Below are 14,334 nucleotides of genomic sequence, written 5' to 3' on the forward strand. Positions count from 1 at the left end.
AGTGCCGATAGACAAAAGATAAGCCATGCTTACGATACCAACAGATGGAACATATATATATATTTTTTTTACCTTTGCATTTTCTTCCAGGGATGAAGTCTGAAAGAGAAAGTAGGTCCCAAAGAAGAACACTGTCCCTTCAAATGCAGCCAGAAACGTCCAATATAAGAAGGGCCCCAACTGGAGCATGGCATTGTCGGAGATTTTCCTGTTGGCAAATGGGAAAAGGCACAGGGTAATGAACCTCCGGAGGCTGTCTCTTCAAGGCCACAGCGAAAGGCACACAGGTGTGATGACCCTGTTGTAATGCAGGGCGCTATCCCTGGAGGACTGGAGGGCCACGCGGAGCCACAGGTCTACCTCCCTGCAATCGCCTCCTGACTAAGGCAGCGAGTAAACAGAGTGCCAAGTTAAAATTCTGGCCACTGACAACAACAACCTCACCAATAATAATTAGGTCCCGTTCACTGACTACTTCTTACGTGTCAGTAAGCTGGGTTAAGAGTTTTACATACATTGTCCATTTTTACAAAATGTTTATTGATCTTTGAGCCAGAGAGCACGCGTGCACGGGCAGGGGAGTGGGAGCGGGAGAGGGAGACCCAAACAGACTCTGCGCTGTCAGCACGAAGCCCGGCACGGGGCTCGAACTCACCAACCGCGAGATCATGACCGGAGGTGAAGTCAGACGCTCAACCGAGCCGCCCAAGTGCCCCTACATTGTCCATCTTTTATCCACATAAAAACCACGCGGGATAGGTATTTTTGTCAGTCTCATTCACAGATGAGCCTCAAAAGGAGTATCATAATGGTTCCCCCACGGTGATGCACCTTGGAATCACGTGGGGATCTTTAAAAACACTGACGCCTCACTCCCACCCTCGTCCTGGCTTCACTGGCATGAGGTGTAACCCGGGCATTAGGATAATTTTAAAGCGCCCCAGGCGACTCCAATGTCAGTAAAGTTTAAAAGTATTAGTAGCATGCCAGAGTTCACTCAGTTAGTAAGGGTGTATAATCATAGATTGACTTGACTTAAATCATGCGCATATGCTCTCAACCAAGCTACCGTGGCTTTCCGACGACAATTGTTACTTCTTTTAATCAAGATTTCCTCTTGGGAATTTAAACTTTTTAGGTCTTGGTGTGCCCCTTATATTTTTTGCAAATGAGTCACACAAGGTTTTTGTTTTTGTTTGTTTTTTTTTTGAAGGGGGGCAGGGAGGGGAAGAGCAAGAGAGGATCTCAAGAAGGCTCTGGGCCCAGTGCGAGGCCCGATACAGACTCGATGTGACGTCCATGAGATCACGACCCGAGCTGAAATCAAGAGTCGGACGCTTAACCGACTGAGCCACCCAGGCGCCGCAAGTCAAATAATGTTTCATAAACAGCAGGTGGATCGAAACCTTAAAATCTGTTAAAATAACACAATCTTCGGGGCGCCTGGGTGGCTCAGTCGGTTGAGCGTCCGACTTCGGCTCGGGTCATGATCTTGCGGTTCGTGGGTTCGAACCCCGCGGCGAGTTCTGTGCTAACAGTTTGGAGCCTGGAGCCTGCTTCGGATTCTGTGTCTCCCTCTCTCTCTGCCCTCCCCCGCTCACACTTTGTTTCTCAAAAATAAATAAATGTAAAAAAAAAATTAAAAAAAATAACACAATCTTCTCAGTACACGTCAGAACGTCAAATACGGCTACTAATTCTCATGGAGCAGAGCTGCAGAAAGAGGATGGGTTTACGCATGGAATTCTTCTGGCTTCTATTTCAAACTGCTCTTCACATTTATCAAAAAGGTAGCTAATCACTCAAATAGCACACCTGTTGCAATACTACCCAGAATGTCACCTGGCCGTCTTGAATAAGGAACAGCTTCATAACGGAAACACAACTGATCCTTGTCCGCTTGGTACTGAGCACCGAGGGGCTTCCCGAAAACACGCGGTCGTGCACCTTTTTCCCTGCTAGCGTTTCCAGGTGTACGAAGGAATGTGAAATTCGGGGGGTGCATAGAGCAACGTGTTGCTGTTTGCCCTAGAAAAACTGCAGGAGGACAGAGGGGGCTGCTTCTTAGAAACAAGCTCTCGGCACAGACAACAAGTCACATTCTCAAGGCAACTGGGAGCCACAGGGAAGGCACCTTCCTAAAGATGCCTGCAGCGTGTGCCCGGCAAGTGCCAGCCAGTGAGGCTTCTGCGAGTGTCAGAGTGGATCCCGTCCTTCTCGACTGTCTCCGGGAGCTACATTACGCCCCGTGGGAAGAAGGGCAGGGGCATCATGGTATGCTGGGGGATAGGCGAGGCCTTCCAGCTGCACTCAGATGAACGACGAGGCTGCTGGAAACTCCCAACACGATCGCCGACAAGCACGAGAACATGAGAGAGAACGGAGATTTATTTGGGGAGCAGCCGCCCAGCAGCTCAGGCCTGAGCACCTGCCATGCCGGGAGGCGGCCGATGTACTGCCCCTCTTCCCTCTACAGACCTACGGTTTCCTATTTAAATTTCTCTTGAACGCACGGAAATTAGCCACACTATGTCTCGTTTCAGGTCACAGCGTTTGGGAAGTGCCCCGAGTCACTACATCCCCGAGGGTGAAACCTGGAACGTGCCGCGCGGTTCCGAAGGAAGGATCGGAGCGATCTGCACCGACAGTCACAGGCCGAGGTCGGGGTCTCGTGACGGCAGGCGAGGGGGAGGGCGGCATTTTGTGCTGGGCCACAGGTACGCACGGAGCCCACTCACGCGGGTGTGAGCAAGTGTAGCCTCTAGGGGAAACCGCGCAGTAACTCCCGGGCTATCCTCCTGCAGTTCCCTCACTGAAACTCCACGGAAACCCCGAAAATAACTTGTACTCACTCAGCAGCTTCCTTCGGGTTTTCAACATTCTGAATGCATGAAAGCGCGCAGCACAGGCCTGAAGCTATGGTGGGGGAGGGTGTCAGAGTCAGATTAATAGCTACCATCCACCCGAGAGCTTCCTGTGTGCCAGGCACTGTGTGCACCTGTCTTACATGCACAGTCCCTCCTTTACTCCTCGCAAAAAACGCTGCCGTCACCCGTATTTTACCGAAGATGAAACTGAGTGGTTCACACGCATCCCGGGATGGTACCTACACCCAGGACACAGGCCATCTATCTCCCGGCTGAATGGTACCAGGGGGGGCCGCTGCGTCCTTCCTACCTGCAGAGGAAAGGAAACCCACGGTTTTGAGGGCCTGAAGTGGTTTTTAACTCTATGTTCCACTTACATATACAGTCGGGGATCCGAGGCCAGGGTGTCAATGTTGATGTGCTGTTCCAGTAGGCTGTAGGCCAGGATGGGCAAGGATGTGAAGCAGATGTTGTACATTGTAAGGTAAGCGGCATCGTACAGCGGCTGAGATGACAAACGACAGAAGAAAAAGAAATGTAGGTGTTTGGGGAAAAAAAAAAAATCACAAGCGAAAACGAGAGAGGATCCTTTCACGTTTTCTTTTTTGTGATAGTAAAGGAAGTTCATAAATAAGGTCTCTCTGATAACTACAGAAAAGAAACATGCTGTGCTAGTTCATATTCATATACCCTCCCTTTTCAAAGGATCTTATTCAGGATGTTTCCATGCTATCGGCTCTACCTCCCCCCCCTTTTTTTTTAAATGTTTATTTATTTTCAAGGAGAGAGAGACAGAGCACAAGTGGGGGAGGGGCAGAGAGAGAAGGAGACACAGAATCTGAAGCAGACTCCAGGCTCTGAGCTGTCAGCACAGAGCCCAACGCGGGGCTCAAACTCACAGACCGTGAGATCATGACCTGAGCTGAAGTTGGACGCTTAACCGACTGAGTCACCCAGGCTCCCCCATCAGCTCTATTTCTAACAGATATTTACTAATAGATTTTGAGAAGATTTGTCGTTGTCAAAGGCCAATTAAGTATAAGCCTGGAGCCCCTCGGGAAACTAAGCATAGGCAGTGGCCAGCCTGTGTCACAGTGGTTCTGTCGTTAATATTTTACAACGTTTTATTTAAAAAAAATATATTTTTTGAATGTTTATTTATTTTTGAGAGAGAGATAGCACGCGTGCGAATGGGGGAGGGGCAGAGAGAGGGAGGAGGACAAAGGATCCCAAGCAGGCCCTGCACTGACAGCAGCAAGCCCGATGCGGGGCTCGAACCCACGAACCGCGCGATCGGGACCTGAGCCGAAGTCAGATTCTTAACTGACTGAGCCACCCAGGCACCCGTTTTTACATGGTTTCAAAGATCGCTATCACCTTCTCCAGGCTATATTTATGACAGTGAATGTGGCCATTTACTATGGATTCTAAATGTATTTGCAAAAACAAAGCTAAATATGTGTATACAGGCATGACTTTCCCAGGCTCCAGACCAAAATTTCCAACTTTGTGCTGGCTGTCCATAGGCACCTGCAACTCATAATGTCTAAAACCAAACTCATTAACTTTCCCCTTAAATCTGCTTTCTCTTATGTTCTCTACCTCAGTGAGTAGCCCCCATAATATCTGCAACCCTAGTATCCGCCTAGGTGCTCAAGAAATATTTTGAAATCAGTGATTCTCCTACCTCCATAGCCATTTCTTCTTCTTTTTAATGTTTATTCATTTTTGAGAATGCGCGTGACAGAGACAGAGCGCGAGTTAGGGAGGGGCAGAGAGAGAGAGGGAGACACAGAATTGGAAGCAGGCTCCAGGCTCTGAGTTGTAAGCACAGAGCCCGACGCGGGGCTCAAACACACGAACTGTGAGATCATGACCTGAGCCGAAGTCGGACGCTCAACCGACGGAGCCACCCAGGCGCCCCAGCCATTTTTTCTGTCTCCTATTCTTCCCGAGCCCTCTGTTGGGAGTGTTCCAGCACTCACTGTTTGGAACCTCCTACTCACTCTCTAGGCGATCCCATCAGCCCTGGGGTTTTAATACCATCCATTCACCGAACATTCCCGAATATTTATGTTTGGCCCGGACAAGTCCCCATGTATCCAGCTGCCCACTTGACAGCGCCTGAACTGAACTCCTGACTTGCCCTCACCTCAAACCTGCCCCTCTTGAAGTCTCCCTCATGTCAGGAAAGGGCAACTACACCTTGGGTATTAATCAGAACCAGAATCTCGGATTCATCCTCGACCCTTCTCTTTTTCACAGCCCACATCGAATCAGCTAAGAAGTGTTTACTGGCTCTGCCTTTAAATATGTTCAGAACCAGATCACGTCTCAGCACCTCCACAGTTACCACCCTGCAAGCTTCCTAAATGGCCCCCTGCTTTGCCTTTGACCTACCGTCTATTCTCAACACAATGGCCTGAGTAGTTCTGTTAGGAAAATAAGTCAAATCAAGTCATTGTTTTGTTCAGACTCTCCAGTGGATTCCTTGATCTCTGAAAGTTTTAAAAAAAAAAAAAGGTGTGTGTTGGGGGAGGGTTCCTGCGAAGGGATGGCTATACAGTCCCCACTTGTTCTGGCTTCTTCTACGTGTCTGGCTGCGTGTCGTATTTCTCCCAGTTCTTGCTCACTCCACTCCACCAATAATGCCTCCGTCACTCTACCTCCAACATGTCAGGCACACTCCCGACTTTGGACTTCCTTTGAACTGTTGCACCTGCCCGGAACACTTTTCCTTCCGACAGCCTCCCGGATGACTCCCTCACTCACAAAGATCAGCTCAAATGTCACGTTCTCAGAGAGGCCGATCTGGACTTGCCCTGTCATTCCCTTTCTCATGGACGCATTTCCCCCTTTATCCTGTTTTTTATTTTCCTATAGCACTAATCGCCTTTTATCCGATGTTATAAATTTGTTAGTTTTATTGTCTCTGTCATCACACTAGGCAGCCCCCTGCCATCCAGAAGCTCGAGTGCCAGGACAACAACAACACCGGAACAATAACAACAACAACAACGACACCAGACAAGGCTATTCTGCCAGGTCGCAGAATAGTGCCAGGAGCATGAATAACTTCACAGAACAGCAGCACCAGACAAGGCTGCCCGGCTTTTCTCAGGCTATAGCTGACAATAAAGTAAATAAAAATCCCTGCCCACATAGAGCTTAAATTCTAGCGTGGGGGTAATTCTGTGACTCAGCATTTCGCTATTCTGCAACCGCGATGGCTCAAGACAAGAACACGACCTCTCCGTAGTCACACCGAGCACAGAATATGAATATTGTCCAAATGACAAAGTTGACCTCCTGGGTAAGATTTACTGAAATGCTTAGTCACAAAATTACCCCCACTTAGTGACAGCACCCAATCTAGAGCAAGCCTCCCCACCCACACCCTTCCCCAATGACCTAATTCAAACCCAACCCCCCCCCCCTTTTTAAGGATTTTAAGTAATCTCTGCAACCAGCGTGGGGCTCGAACTCATGACCTCAAGATCAAGAGGCACGTGCTCTACTGAGCCAGCCGGATGCGCCAACCCCAATCTTCTAAGCCTTTTCCAATATTCTCTTCCTGAGATGAGAGGCCCCACCATCCTTCACGGTGCACACTCTTCCTTCGGCATGGAGCACTAAACCTAATATGATCAACTACAGGGGTGTTCCTGGTGGTCTTTGGCTGGTGGTCTTGACAATACTGAGCCCCTAGAACAGAACTTGGCGTACAGAAAACATTCAATAAATATTAAATGAACGAAGCAGGAGAGATTGGAAGTTACAACACACACATATATAAAGGACTGATCTGACACCGTGGATCTTTTTTTTTTAATGGAAAGAAAATTAAGGTATGCCATGACCCTCGCTTTACTATATTGAGTTCCACAGGTTTCTACAAAGTACTAAATGTTGTCATATAACCATTATATGTGGCCCGAATAAGTGAGATCCTATATTCATATGTATGTTCCCACATATAAATGTTTTGTGATTAATAAAATGCGTTTAAATGTTAGTGACACAAATTAACAGAATTGGGCATTTTTCAATCAACGGCTACTAAAGATACAATTACTGTCATAACAGGGGCGGCTGATTCAAAAGGGTTGGGAACAACTTGACTAGAAGGTTAGTTCGTTTATTAGTGGACTTCAAAAACACTTGCTGAGTGCTTACTAAGTGACAAGTACTGAGGATAGAGAAGAGTCATGTATTCCCTGCCAAGGAGCTCAAGTTCTAGAGGGGGAGGCAGAGTGGTGAGTGTGCAAGGAACTAAGGGGGCCCAGGGGAAGGGACCTGAACTCTGGCCCGCAGTAGAGACCAAGCAAGATAACGCATGCAACATTCTCAACGACATTAAAAATACGGCTCCTACACAGAATACACGAAGGTTTCAACACAGCGAAAATTACCTAACGAATTAAAAAGTACCTCCAAATAGGTGTTTTTGTCCCTTTTAATTCTCAAGGGAGAGGATTAGTTTGTCGGGACACAATACCATGTTTTCATCGGAAACCACCCCATTTTCACTAATGAGAAAACTAAAAACAACGATAACAAACAAACAGGAAGATGGCCTGGTATGCAATTTGGTCTTGAATTTCACTCAAACAAAAGAAGCATCAACCTCTTTTTGTTCCACTACGATACTTCGATGTTACCTGAGAGGTAACGGTAATTCTTAGATGGATAATTAGGAAACAGAATGCCCTAAAAAAACCCAACAGGTTTAGTTGATAATAGTTTCTTATTAAACCTCTTATAAATGTTTTCTTTTCACAAAGGAAAAAGACCAGGATTATCTTTGCTAAAGAAAAGAGTTGCTTTTTGGGGCGCGTGGGTGGCTCGGTCGGTTAAGTGTCGGACTTTGGCTCAGGTCACGATCTTGCGGTTCCTGAGTTGGAGCCCCACGTCTGGCTCTCTGCCGTCAGTGCAGAGCCTGCCTGGGATTCTCTCTCTCCCTCTCTGCCCCTCCTTTGCTTTCATGAACGTGCTTTCTCTCTCTCAAAAATAAACAAACGCTAAGAAAAAAATAAAAGAAAGGGTTGCTTTTTGCTTGAAGAATCTGAATCCTGGTCCCATTTCTACATTCTCTATACCCTGCTCTCCAAGTTCTAGGGTCGTGGAGAACATGGGATGTGGACCTGAGTTGGAAAAGGCTTACTACCTGTAGGCACTCCAAACCTAAGTACGATTAGGGCGCCTGGGCAGCACAGTTGGTTAAGCTTCTGACTCCTGGTTTTGGCCCAGGTCATGACCTCACAGTGTGCGAGTTCAAGCCCTGCCTCGGGCTCTGAGCTGGCTCTGTGATCCAGAGCTGGCCTTGGATCCTCTGTCCCCCCCACCCTCCCTCTGCCTTCCCTGCTAGTTCTATTTCTCTCTAAATAAATAAACAAACAAACAAACAAACTTAAAACCAAATAACATTTGCAATAACGGTTGCTACATCCAGCACTAGCACAAGGTCAAAGTAAAAAATAAAGATATTGCAAACAGGCCACCACCTTGGAGAGATCTTTTGACCTGATCCCCTTCTTCTCTAAAACGTCTGCTAGCTCCCTCCCTCCGCTCCTTCAGCTCTCCACCCAAATGTCACCTCAGAGAGAACTTTCCAGATCATCTTCTCGGAAATAGCAGACTTCTGCAGTCATCCTCTGCCCATTCGTAATGCTTTACTTTTTCCTTCAGGGTCTTTATCAGTACCTGACATACTTGGATGACTTTAGTCTCTCCCCTAACGCTACACTGCAGGCTCTGCTGGGGTAAGACTTGGTTTTGATCACTGTTGTATCGCCAGCACTCAGCCTGGCACGCAGGAGACACTCAAGAGATGTTCGTCAAGCGAACGAACCTACCATCTGAGCAACTGAGGAAACCAAACGCCACCTCCCGTGGAGAGCTGAAGAGCTAAGGTCACCTAGGCAGACCCCGGACAGACCAGGGTCCGAATCTCAGCTGGCTTTGGAAGGAAGAAGTCCTTCCTTCACACAACTTGTACATGAGATAACAAAGGACGGCAAAGCAACACCCTTTGAGTTTGAAAAATTAACACTAGCGTTTTAACCAGGTTAAGCCGATTTCCCTTTAGGGCTTTGCTACAAAATCTGAAATGTCTTTTTAACACTTGCGTTCATCCAAGGACGCGAGGGATTAGAAACATGTGGTCAGCAGTGATCTGAATGTTCAGACAAAGCAGCTTCATCAGAAATTTAGAAAACTGTAACTAATACTGTTAGTCTTGGATACAAGAAGGCTGATGCAAGAGACAGGTCACCTAATGAAGAGGAGGCAAGTTCTAGGGAAAGAGAGCTGGTCACTTCCTATTCAGAAGGATACACTGTTTTAAAAATACTGCCCCGGTGCCCGGGTGGCTCGGTCGGTTAAGCATCCGACTTCGGCTCAGGTCACGGTCTGTGAGTTCCAGCCCCACGTCGGGCTCTGTGCTGACGGCTCGGAGTCCGGAGTCTGTTTCGGATTCTGTGTCTCCCTCTCTCTCTCTGCCCCTCCCCTGCTCACGCTCTGTCTCTCTCCCAAAAATAAAATAAGCATTAAAAAAAATTAAAATACCGCCAAGAAATTAAAAAAAAAAAAAAAAACAAAACCCAAACCAAAACCACATTGCTTCCTACCAGGAGGAATGAAGCATGCCTTGAAATTTAGAAACTTGGTCCTCTAATACCTGTGGTGATGTTAGGAGCAGCTCAACTTGGCCAAGTCATGGAATGGCTTATAGATTAACCACAAAATTTCTCAGTGAGTATTACAGCTCCTGTGTTTGGCTATACTTCCACGAGAAGCAACACAAAATCCATTTTGGTGGTTAAAGCTACAAATGTGCATGCCCATCCTGCCGCTTACGGGTCAAAATAACACAGAGCATATTCTTTATGTAACAGACGTTCGGCAAAGAACAAAGGGCAAAAAATGTAGAGACGCTCAAGCAATCCAAGGCTTTATCCAGGGATCACAGCTTCTTGGCCAGTTTAAGGATCGTTTTTCTAGAAAATCAATCTGAGAGGCTGCAAAGGGGTGAGGTTTTATTCGATAAAGTATTAAACTATACTATTTTAGGATTATTGGAAAACATGGTTTATACTGATTAAAAGAAATACTCTCGGGGCGCTTGGCTGGCTCGGTTAGAAAAGCATGTGACTCTTCATCTTGGGGTTGTGAGTTCGAGCCACACACGGGGTATAGAGATGACTTACAAATAAAATCTTAAAAAAAATAAAATAAAAGGAAAACTCTTAAGGTTATCTCAACTCCAACAGGACATACCAAATAACTTTCAAAAAGATAGTTAATAATAAGAACATCACTAAAGCAAAGATATAAACGTTTGCTATTGTCAAAAGCCAGGCCAAGAAGATCAACGGTTGAATCAAAGAATAAAAAAAATTAAAAAAATCATTTGACTTTGAACATACCTCTCTACAGTCCAATACATAAAAGGGTAATTTATTAATAGCCAATGTCAACTACATTATAACAAATAACTAGGGAAACAAACCTGTTGTGAGAATCCACAGAAGAACTGGTACAAAAATTGTGGCAAAATGAAACAAAGGTTCTGGAAAGAAATGGAAACAAGGGTTAATGTTTTCACCTCCCGAACTTTCTAAACTAACACAGGATACTATACTCCAAATAGTTTAGAGTCAGTCCTAAGTCCTTCTAATATCGTAACACAATCAATCTCCATTAGAGGTTTAAGCAAACAAATCAAAGGCAAACGATTTCATTTACATTAATACCAACGTTAGCTTTACAAGCAGAAAGAGGATCTCTTGCATACAGGATCTCTTAGGAGACCCTCTTGCATACAATAAAAACACCGAATGGTACTACCCCCTACACCCTACACGTGAACTTGATTTGCAAAATCGTAAACAGCCAGGATATTGTTACAGTGGATACTGACACTAACAATATCAACTAATGCTTTACTACCTGTATTTCTGTCTCATCAAACAATCAACACATTATTACCGATCACCGATTATGTGCAAAGATCGTATTGTGGGGGATACGAAAAACAGAACCAAACTTCTTACTCCTAAGGGACGTATCGTTTAATCGGGAGAACAGGAAAAACAAACAAGCAAAAATGCAAGCTGAGAATTCATCAGGCGGTAAACGCCACCAGGCAGGACTACAGATACTGCAATTAATGTCTTCCGGCAAAATGACCAGAACTGGTATTTCCAAATGAGCGCTATCCTTCAAGGTAGGATGTGACCTTACTTCAGGGCTGCTGTCACTTCTTCTGATGTTTCTGGATTCCTCTTTGGGTAGCTCCTTCGAGAGCCCAGTTTTGAGCTATGTCAGAAAACCAGTCTCCTTCCCTGTGTCACGCACTGTCTCTTAGCTAATTTACCCGGCTAGGAGACGCGAGGCTGTTTTGAGAACTCCAATGCATCCTCAAAGGGTGAGCATCTGTCACAGCTGAGGATACTTAGGTGAATATACTGCAGGCTCTGGATGGTGTTCCTTTAGAAAAGCGCTCTACGTGTACTGAACAAGTCCTGTGGCATCAGAGCGTCACAGCTCCCAAAGGCACCTCGCGGGACAGCAACACTCACACGTATGCATCAGTTTGGGTAGAATGCGATATCATACTTTAAAATTAAAAAAAAAAAGTGTTCTGAGATTGAAGAAGGGAGTACTTGGGGGGGGGGATTAGGGGGCTGCTTTGTGGGAAGGGGACGTCTGACTCTCCCTCTAGAATTTAAGTCCCACGAGAACAGAGACTTTGCCTGCCTTATTCCACTATGAATCCTTAGGTCCTAAAACAGTGCTTGACACGTGGTAACACATCCAAACACATCTGTTGACGCAATGAATAAAGAAATTAGAATTTGAAGGAGGTGTTAAAGATGGATAGGACACACCGACAGCAGGAACCAAGGCAAGGTGTATGTATTTTAAACACAGAAGATAAGACAGGGTCAGAATGTGGCGTGCCTTAACCCCAGACGAATCCTTAGATAATGGAGAGTGAAATTTCTGGAGGACAAGTGAAAAAGTGGCATTTCCCAAACATTAATTTGGCTGAATTATGCAGGGTGGATTGAACAGAGGAACAGAAGGCAGGAACACCCGTCCCCGAGGCACTCCAGGAGAGGGGCAATTATTTGAAGATTCGAGAGCAAGGTGAGAGGAACGAAGGCTTTTCAGCTGAGCCAAAGAGGGCCGAAGGTATGACAAATCGTCTTGGGACAAAAGGCAGCAGTAAAAAAGAAATCCTGCTAAGTCAGTCACTAAGATAATGGGGGCAGAGATCCGAATGAAGACAGAGGGCATTATCTATACAAATAATCCCCTAAACTGGGAACAGGGATAAGTTAATGACTGACCACAAACAGCCATTTAAATTTTTTTTTTTTAACGTTTATTTATTATTGAGAGACAGAGAGAGACAGAGCATGAGCAGGGGAGGGGCCGAGAGACAGGAAGACACAGAATGTGAAGCAGGCTCCAGGCTCCGAGCTGTCAGCACAGAGCCCGACGCGGCGCTCGAACTCGCAAACTGTGAGATCATGACCTGAGCCCAAGTCTGACGCTCAACGGACTGAGCCACCCAGGCGCCCCCACAAACAGCCATTTTAATGCCTGCTCTGTCTTCCTTAACAGAGCATTCCTTCCATCTGGTGGCAGGTGCCCGAATTGCAGGCCAAAATCTTAGAGACGCAAACGAAGCCCCAGGAATGGGAGAAGGCCAGGCAGATACGAACGGCAAATCTTCATGGGCTCTCCTACTAGGCGAAAGTGACAGAGAATGACCACCCGTTTGACCACCCGTCCCCAAGCGTGATGTACAAATAGTCCTGGACTGAGAGTAAATAAACCTATTGTGGAAATCTAGCTCTGTCACTTCTGAGCTGGGGAGCGAAAGGCAAGTTACGTAAACTCTGGGCCCTGCTTTCCATATATTTTATTTTATGTTTTAAATGTTTATGTATTTTGAGAGAGCGCGTGTGCGTGTAAGCGCACGAGCAGGCTGGAGGGGCAGAGGGAAAGGGAGAGAAGAATCCCAAGCAGGGGCAGAGCCCAACGTGGGGCTCGAGCTCACGAACTGTGAGATCATGACCTGAGCCGACTGAGGCATCCAGGCGCCCCTGCACGTATTTTAAATGGAAATAATACTAATTGAGGGGCGCCTGGGTGGCTCAGTCGGTTAAGCGTCTGACTTTGGCTCAGGTCCTGATTTCACGGTTCGTGAGTTCGAGCCCCATGTCGGGCTCTGCGCTGGAGCCCGCTTCGGATTCTGTGTCTCCCTCTCTCTCTGCCCCTCCCCCACTTGCGCTCTGTCTCTCAAAATAAACGTTAAAAAAAACTTAAAAAAAAAGAAAACAAATAATACTAATTGCTCACAGGAAATTCGTGAGGACTAAGAAAATAAAGGGCTTTTGTCAATCAGCAAAGTACCTTACATGTATTGGTTTAATCATCACTATCACCATCATCTGTTCGGCCTGGACACCAGCTGACACTGGATGGCACGGCCTTAGCAAATCTGTAAACCTGGGTTCACACTGATGTGTTTCTTTTACAATTTTTTTTTAAGAAGGCACCGTGGGGGTGCCTGGGTGGCTCAGTCAGTTAAGCGTCCGACTACAGCTCAAGTCACGATCTCGCGGTCCGTGAGTTCGAGCCCCGCGTCGGGCTCTGGGATGATGGCTCAGAGCCTGGAGCCTGCTTCCGATTCTGTGTCTCCCTCTCTCTCTGCCCCTCCCCCGTTCATGCTCTCTCTCTGTCTCAAAATAAATAAAACGTTAAAAAAAAATTAAAAAAAAAAAAAAAAAAAAAAAAAAAAAAAAAAAAAAAAAAGAAGGCACCGTGCCTTGAACTCACAACCCTGAGATCAAGAGTCACACGCTGTACTGAGCCAGCCAGACGCCCCTCACAGTTATGTGTATCTTTGAGAAAACACACAGCTAGTACGACCTGGGATTTCTCACCAAAAACCAACACACGAAAGCAGTTGCTATGCTTTCCCTTCTGCGAAAAACAGCGCATGAAATCCAAACACCGTAATGGTTTGAGTCATTAACTTGCACATGAACTTGGTAATATACCTATAAACCAGAATCTGATTAAGAATTCTGGTGGGGCGCCACACCCCACAGTTTGTGGGTTAGAGCCCTGTGTTGGGCTCCGTGCTGTGGTGCGGAGCCTCCCTAGGATTCTCTCTCTCTCCCCCTCCCTCACTCGTGTGCTCTCCCTCTCTCAAAATAAATAAACTTAAAAAAACAAAAGAACTTTGGTAAATTCTTTCCCCTGGTAGACAGAAATGGATGGGCAGGCTCGGTCTAAGATGAACTCTAATGCTTGGTGATAAAAGAAAACCCAGAGTACTGTTGGGGAAATGACCTCAGTGTCCAATCACGGGGGTCCAGGATCCTGCGCCATGATCGTATTTTAGGTGAATATTTTAACTGGGTGAGAAAATTGTTCACAACATACG

At 46.3% G+C, this 14,334-nt stretch overlaps 1 protein-coding gene across 6 annotated transcripts in view; it reads right to left on the reverse strand.

Annotated features, from left to right (window-relative positions):
- Window positions 1-14,334, reverse strand: part of ATP11C (ATPase phospholipid transporting 11C) — a 170,839-nt gene that overhangs the window by 19,502 nt on the left and 137,003 nt on the right. For all 6 annotated transcript variants that reach the window (XM_042974885.1, XM_042974882.1, XM_042974883.1 and 3 more), the window contains exons 23-25: window positions 10,378-10,437; window positions 3,245-3,372; window positions 73-208 (exon numbers count right to left, since the gene is read on the reverse strand). In XM_042974885.1, the coding sequence (XP_042830819.1) occupies window positions 73-208; window positions 3,245-3,372; window positions 10,378-10,437 (324 nt within the window). The remainder of the gene's footprint in view (window positions 1-72; window positions 209-3,244; window positions 3,373-10,377; window positions 10,438-14,334) is intronic.

This window comes from Panthera tigris, chromosome X, assembly GCF_018350195.1.
Source record: "Panthera tigris isolate Pti1 chromosome X, P.tigris_Pti1_mat1.1, whole genome shotgun sequence".
NCBI lineage: Eukaryota > Metazoa > Chordata > Mammalia > Carnivora > Felidae > Panthera > Panthera tigris.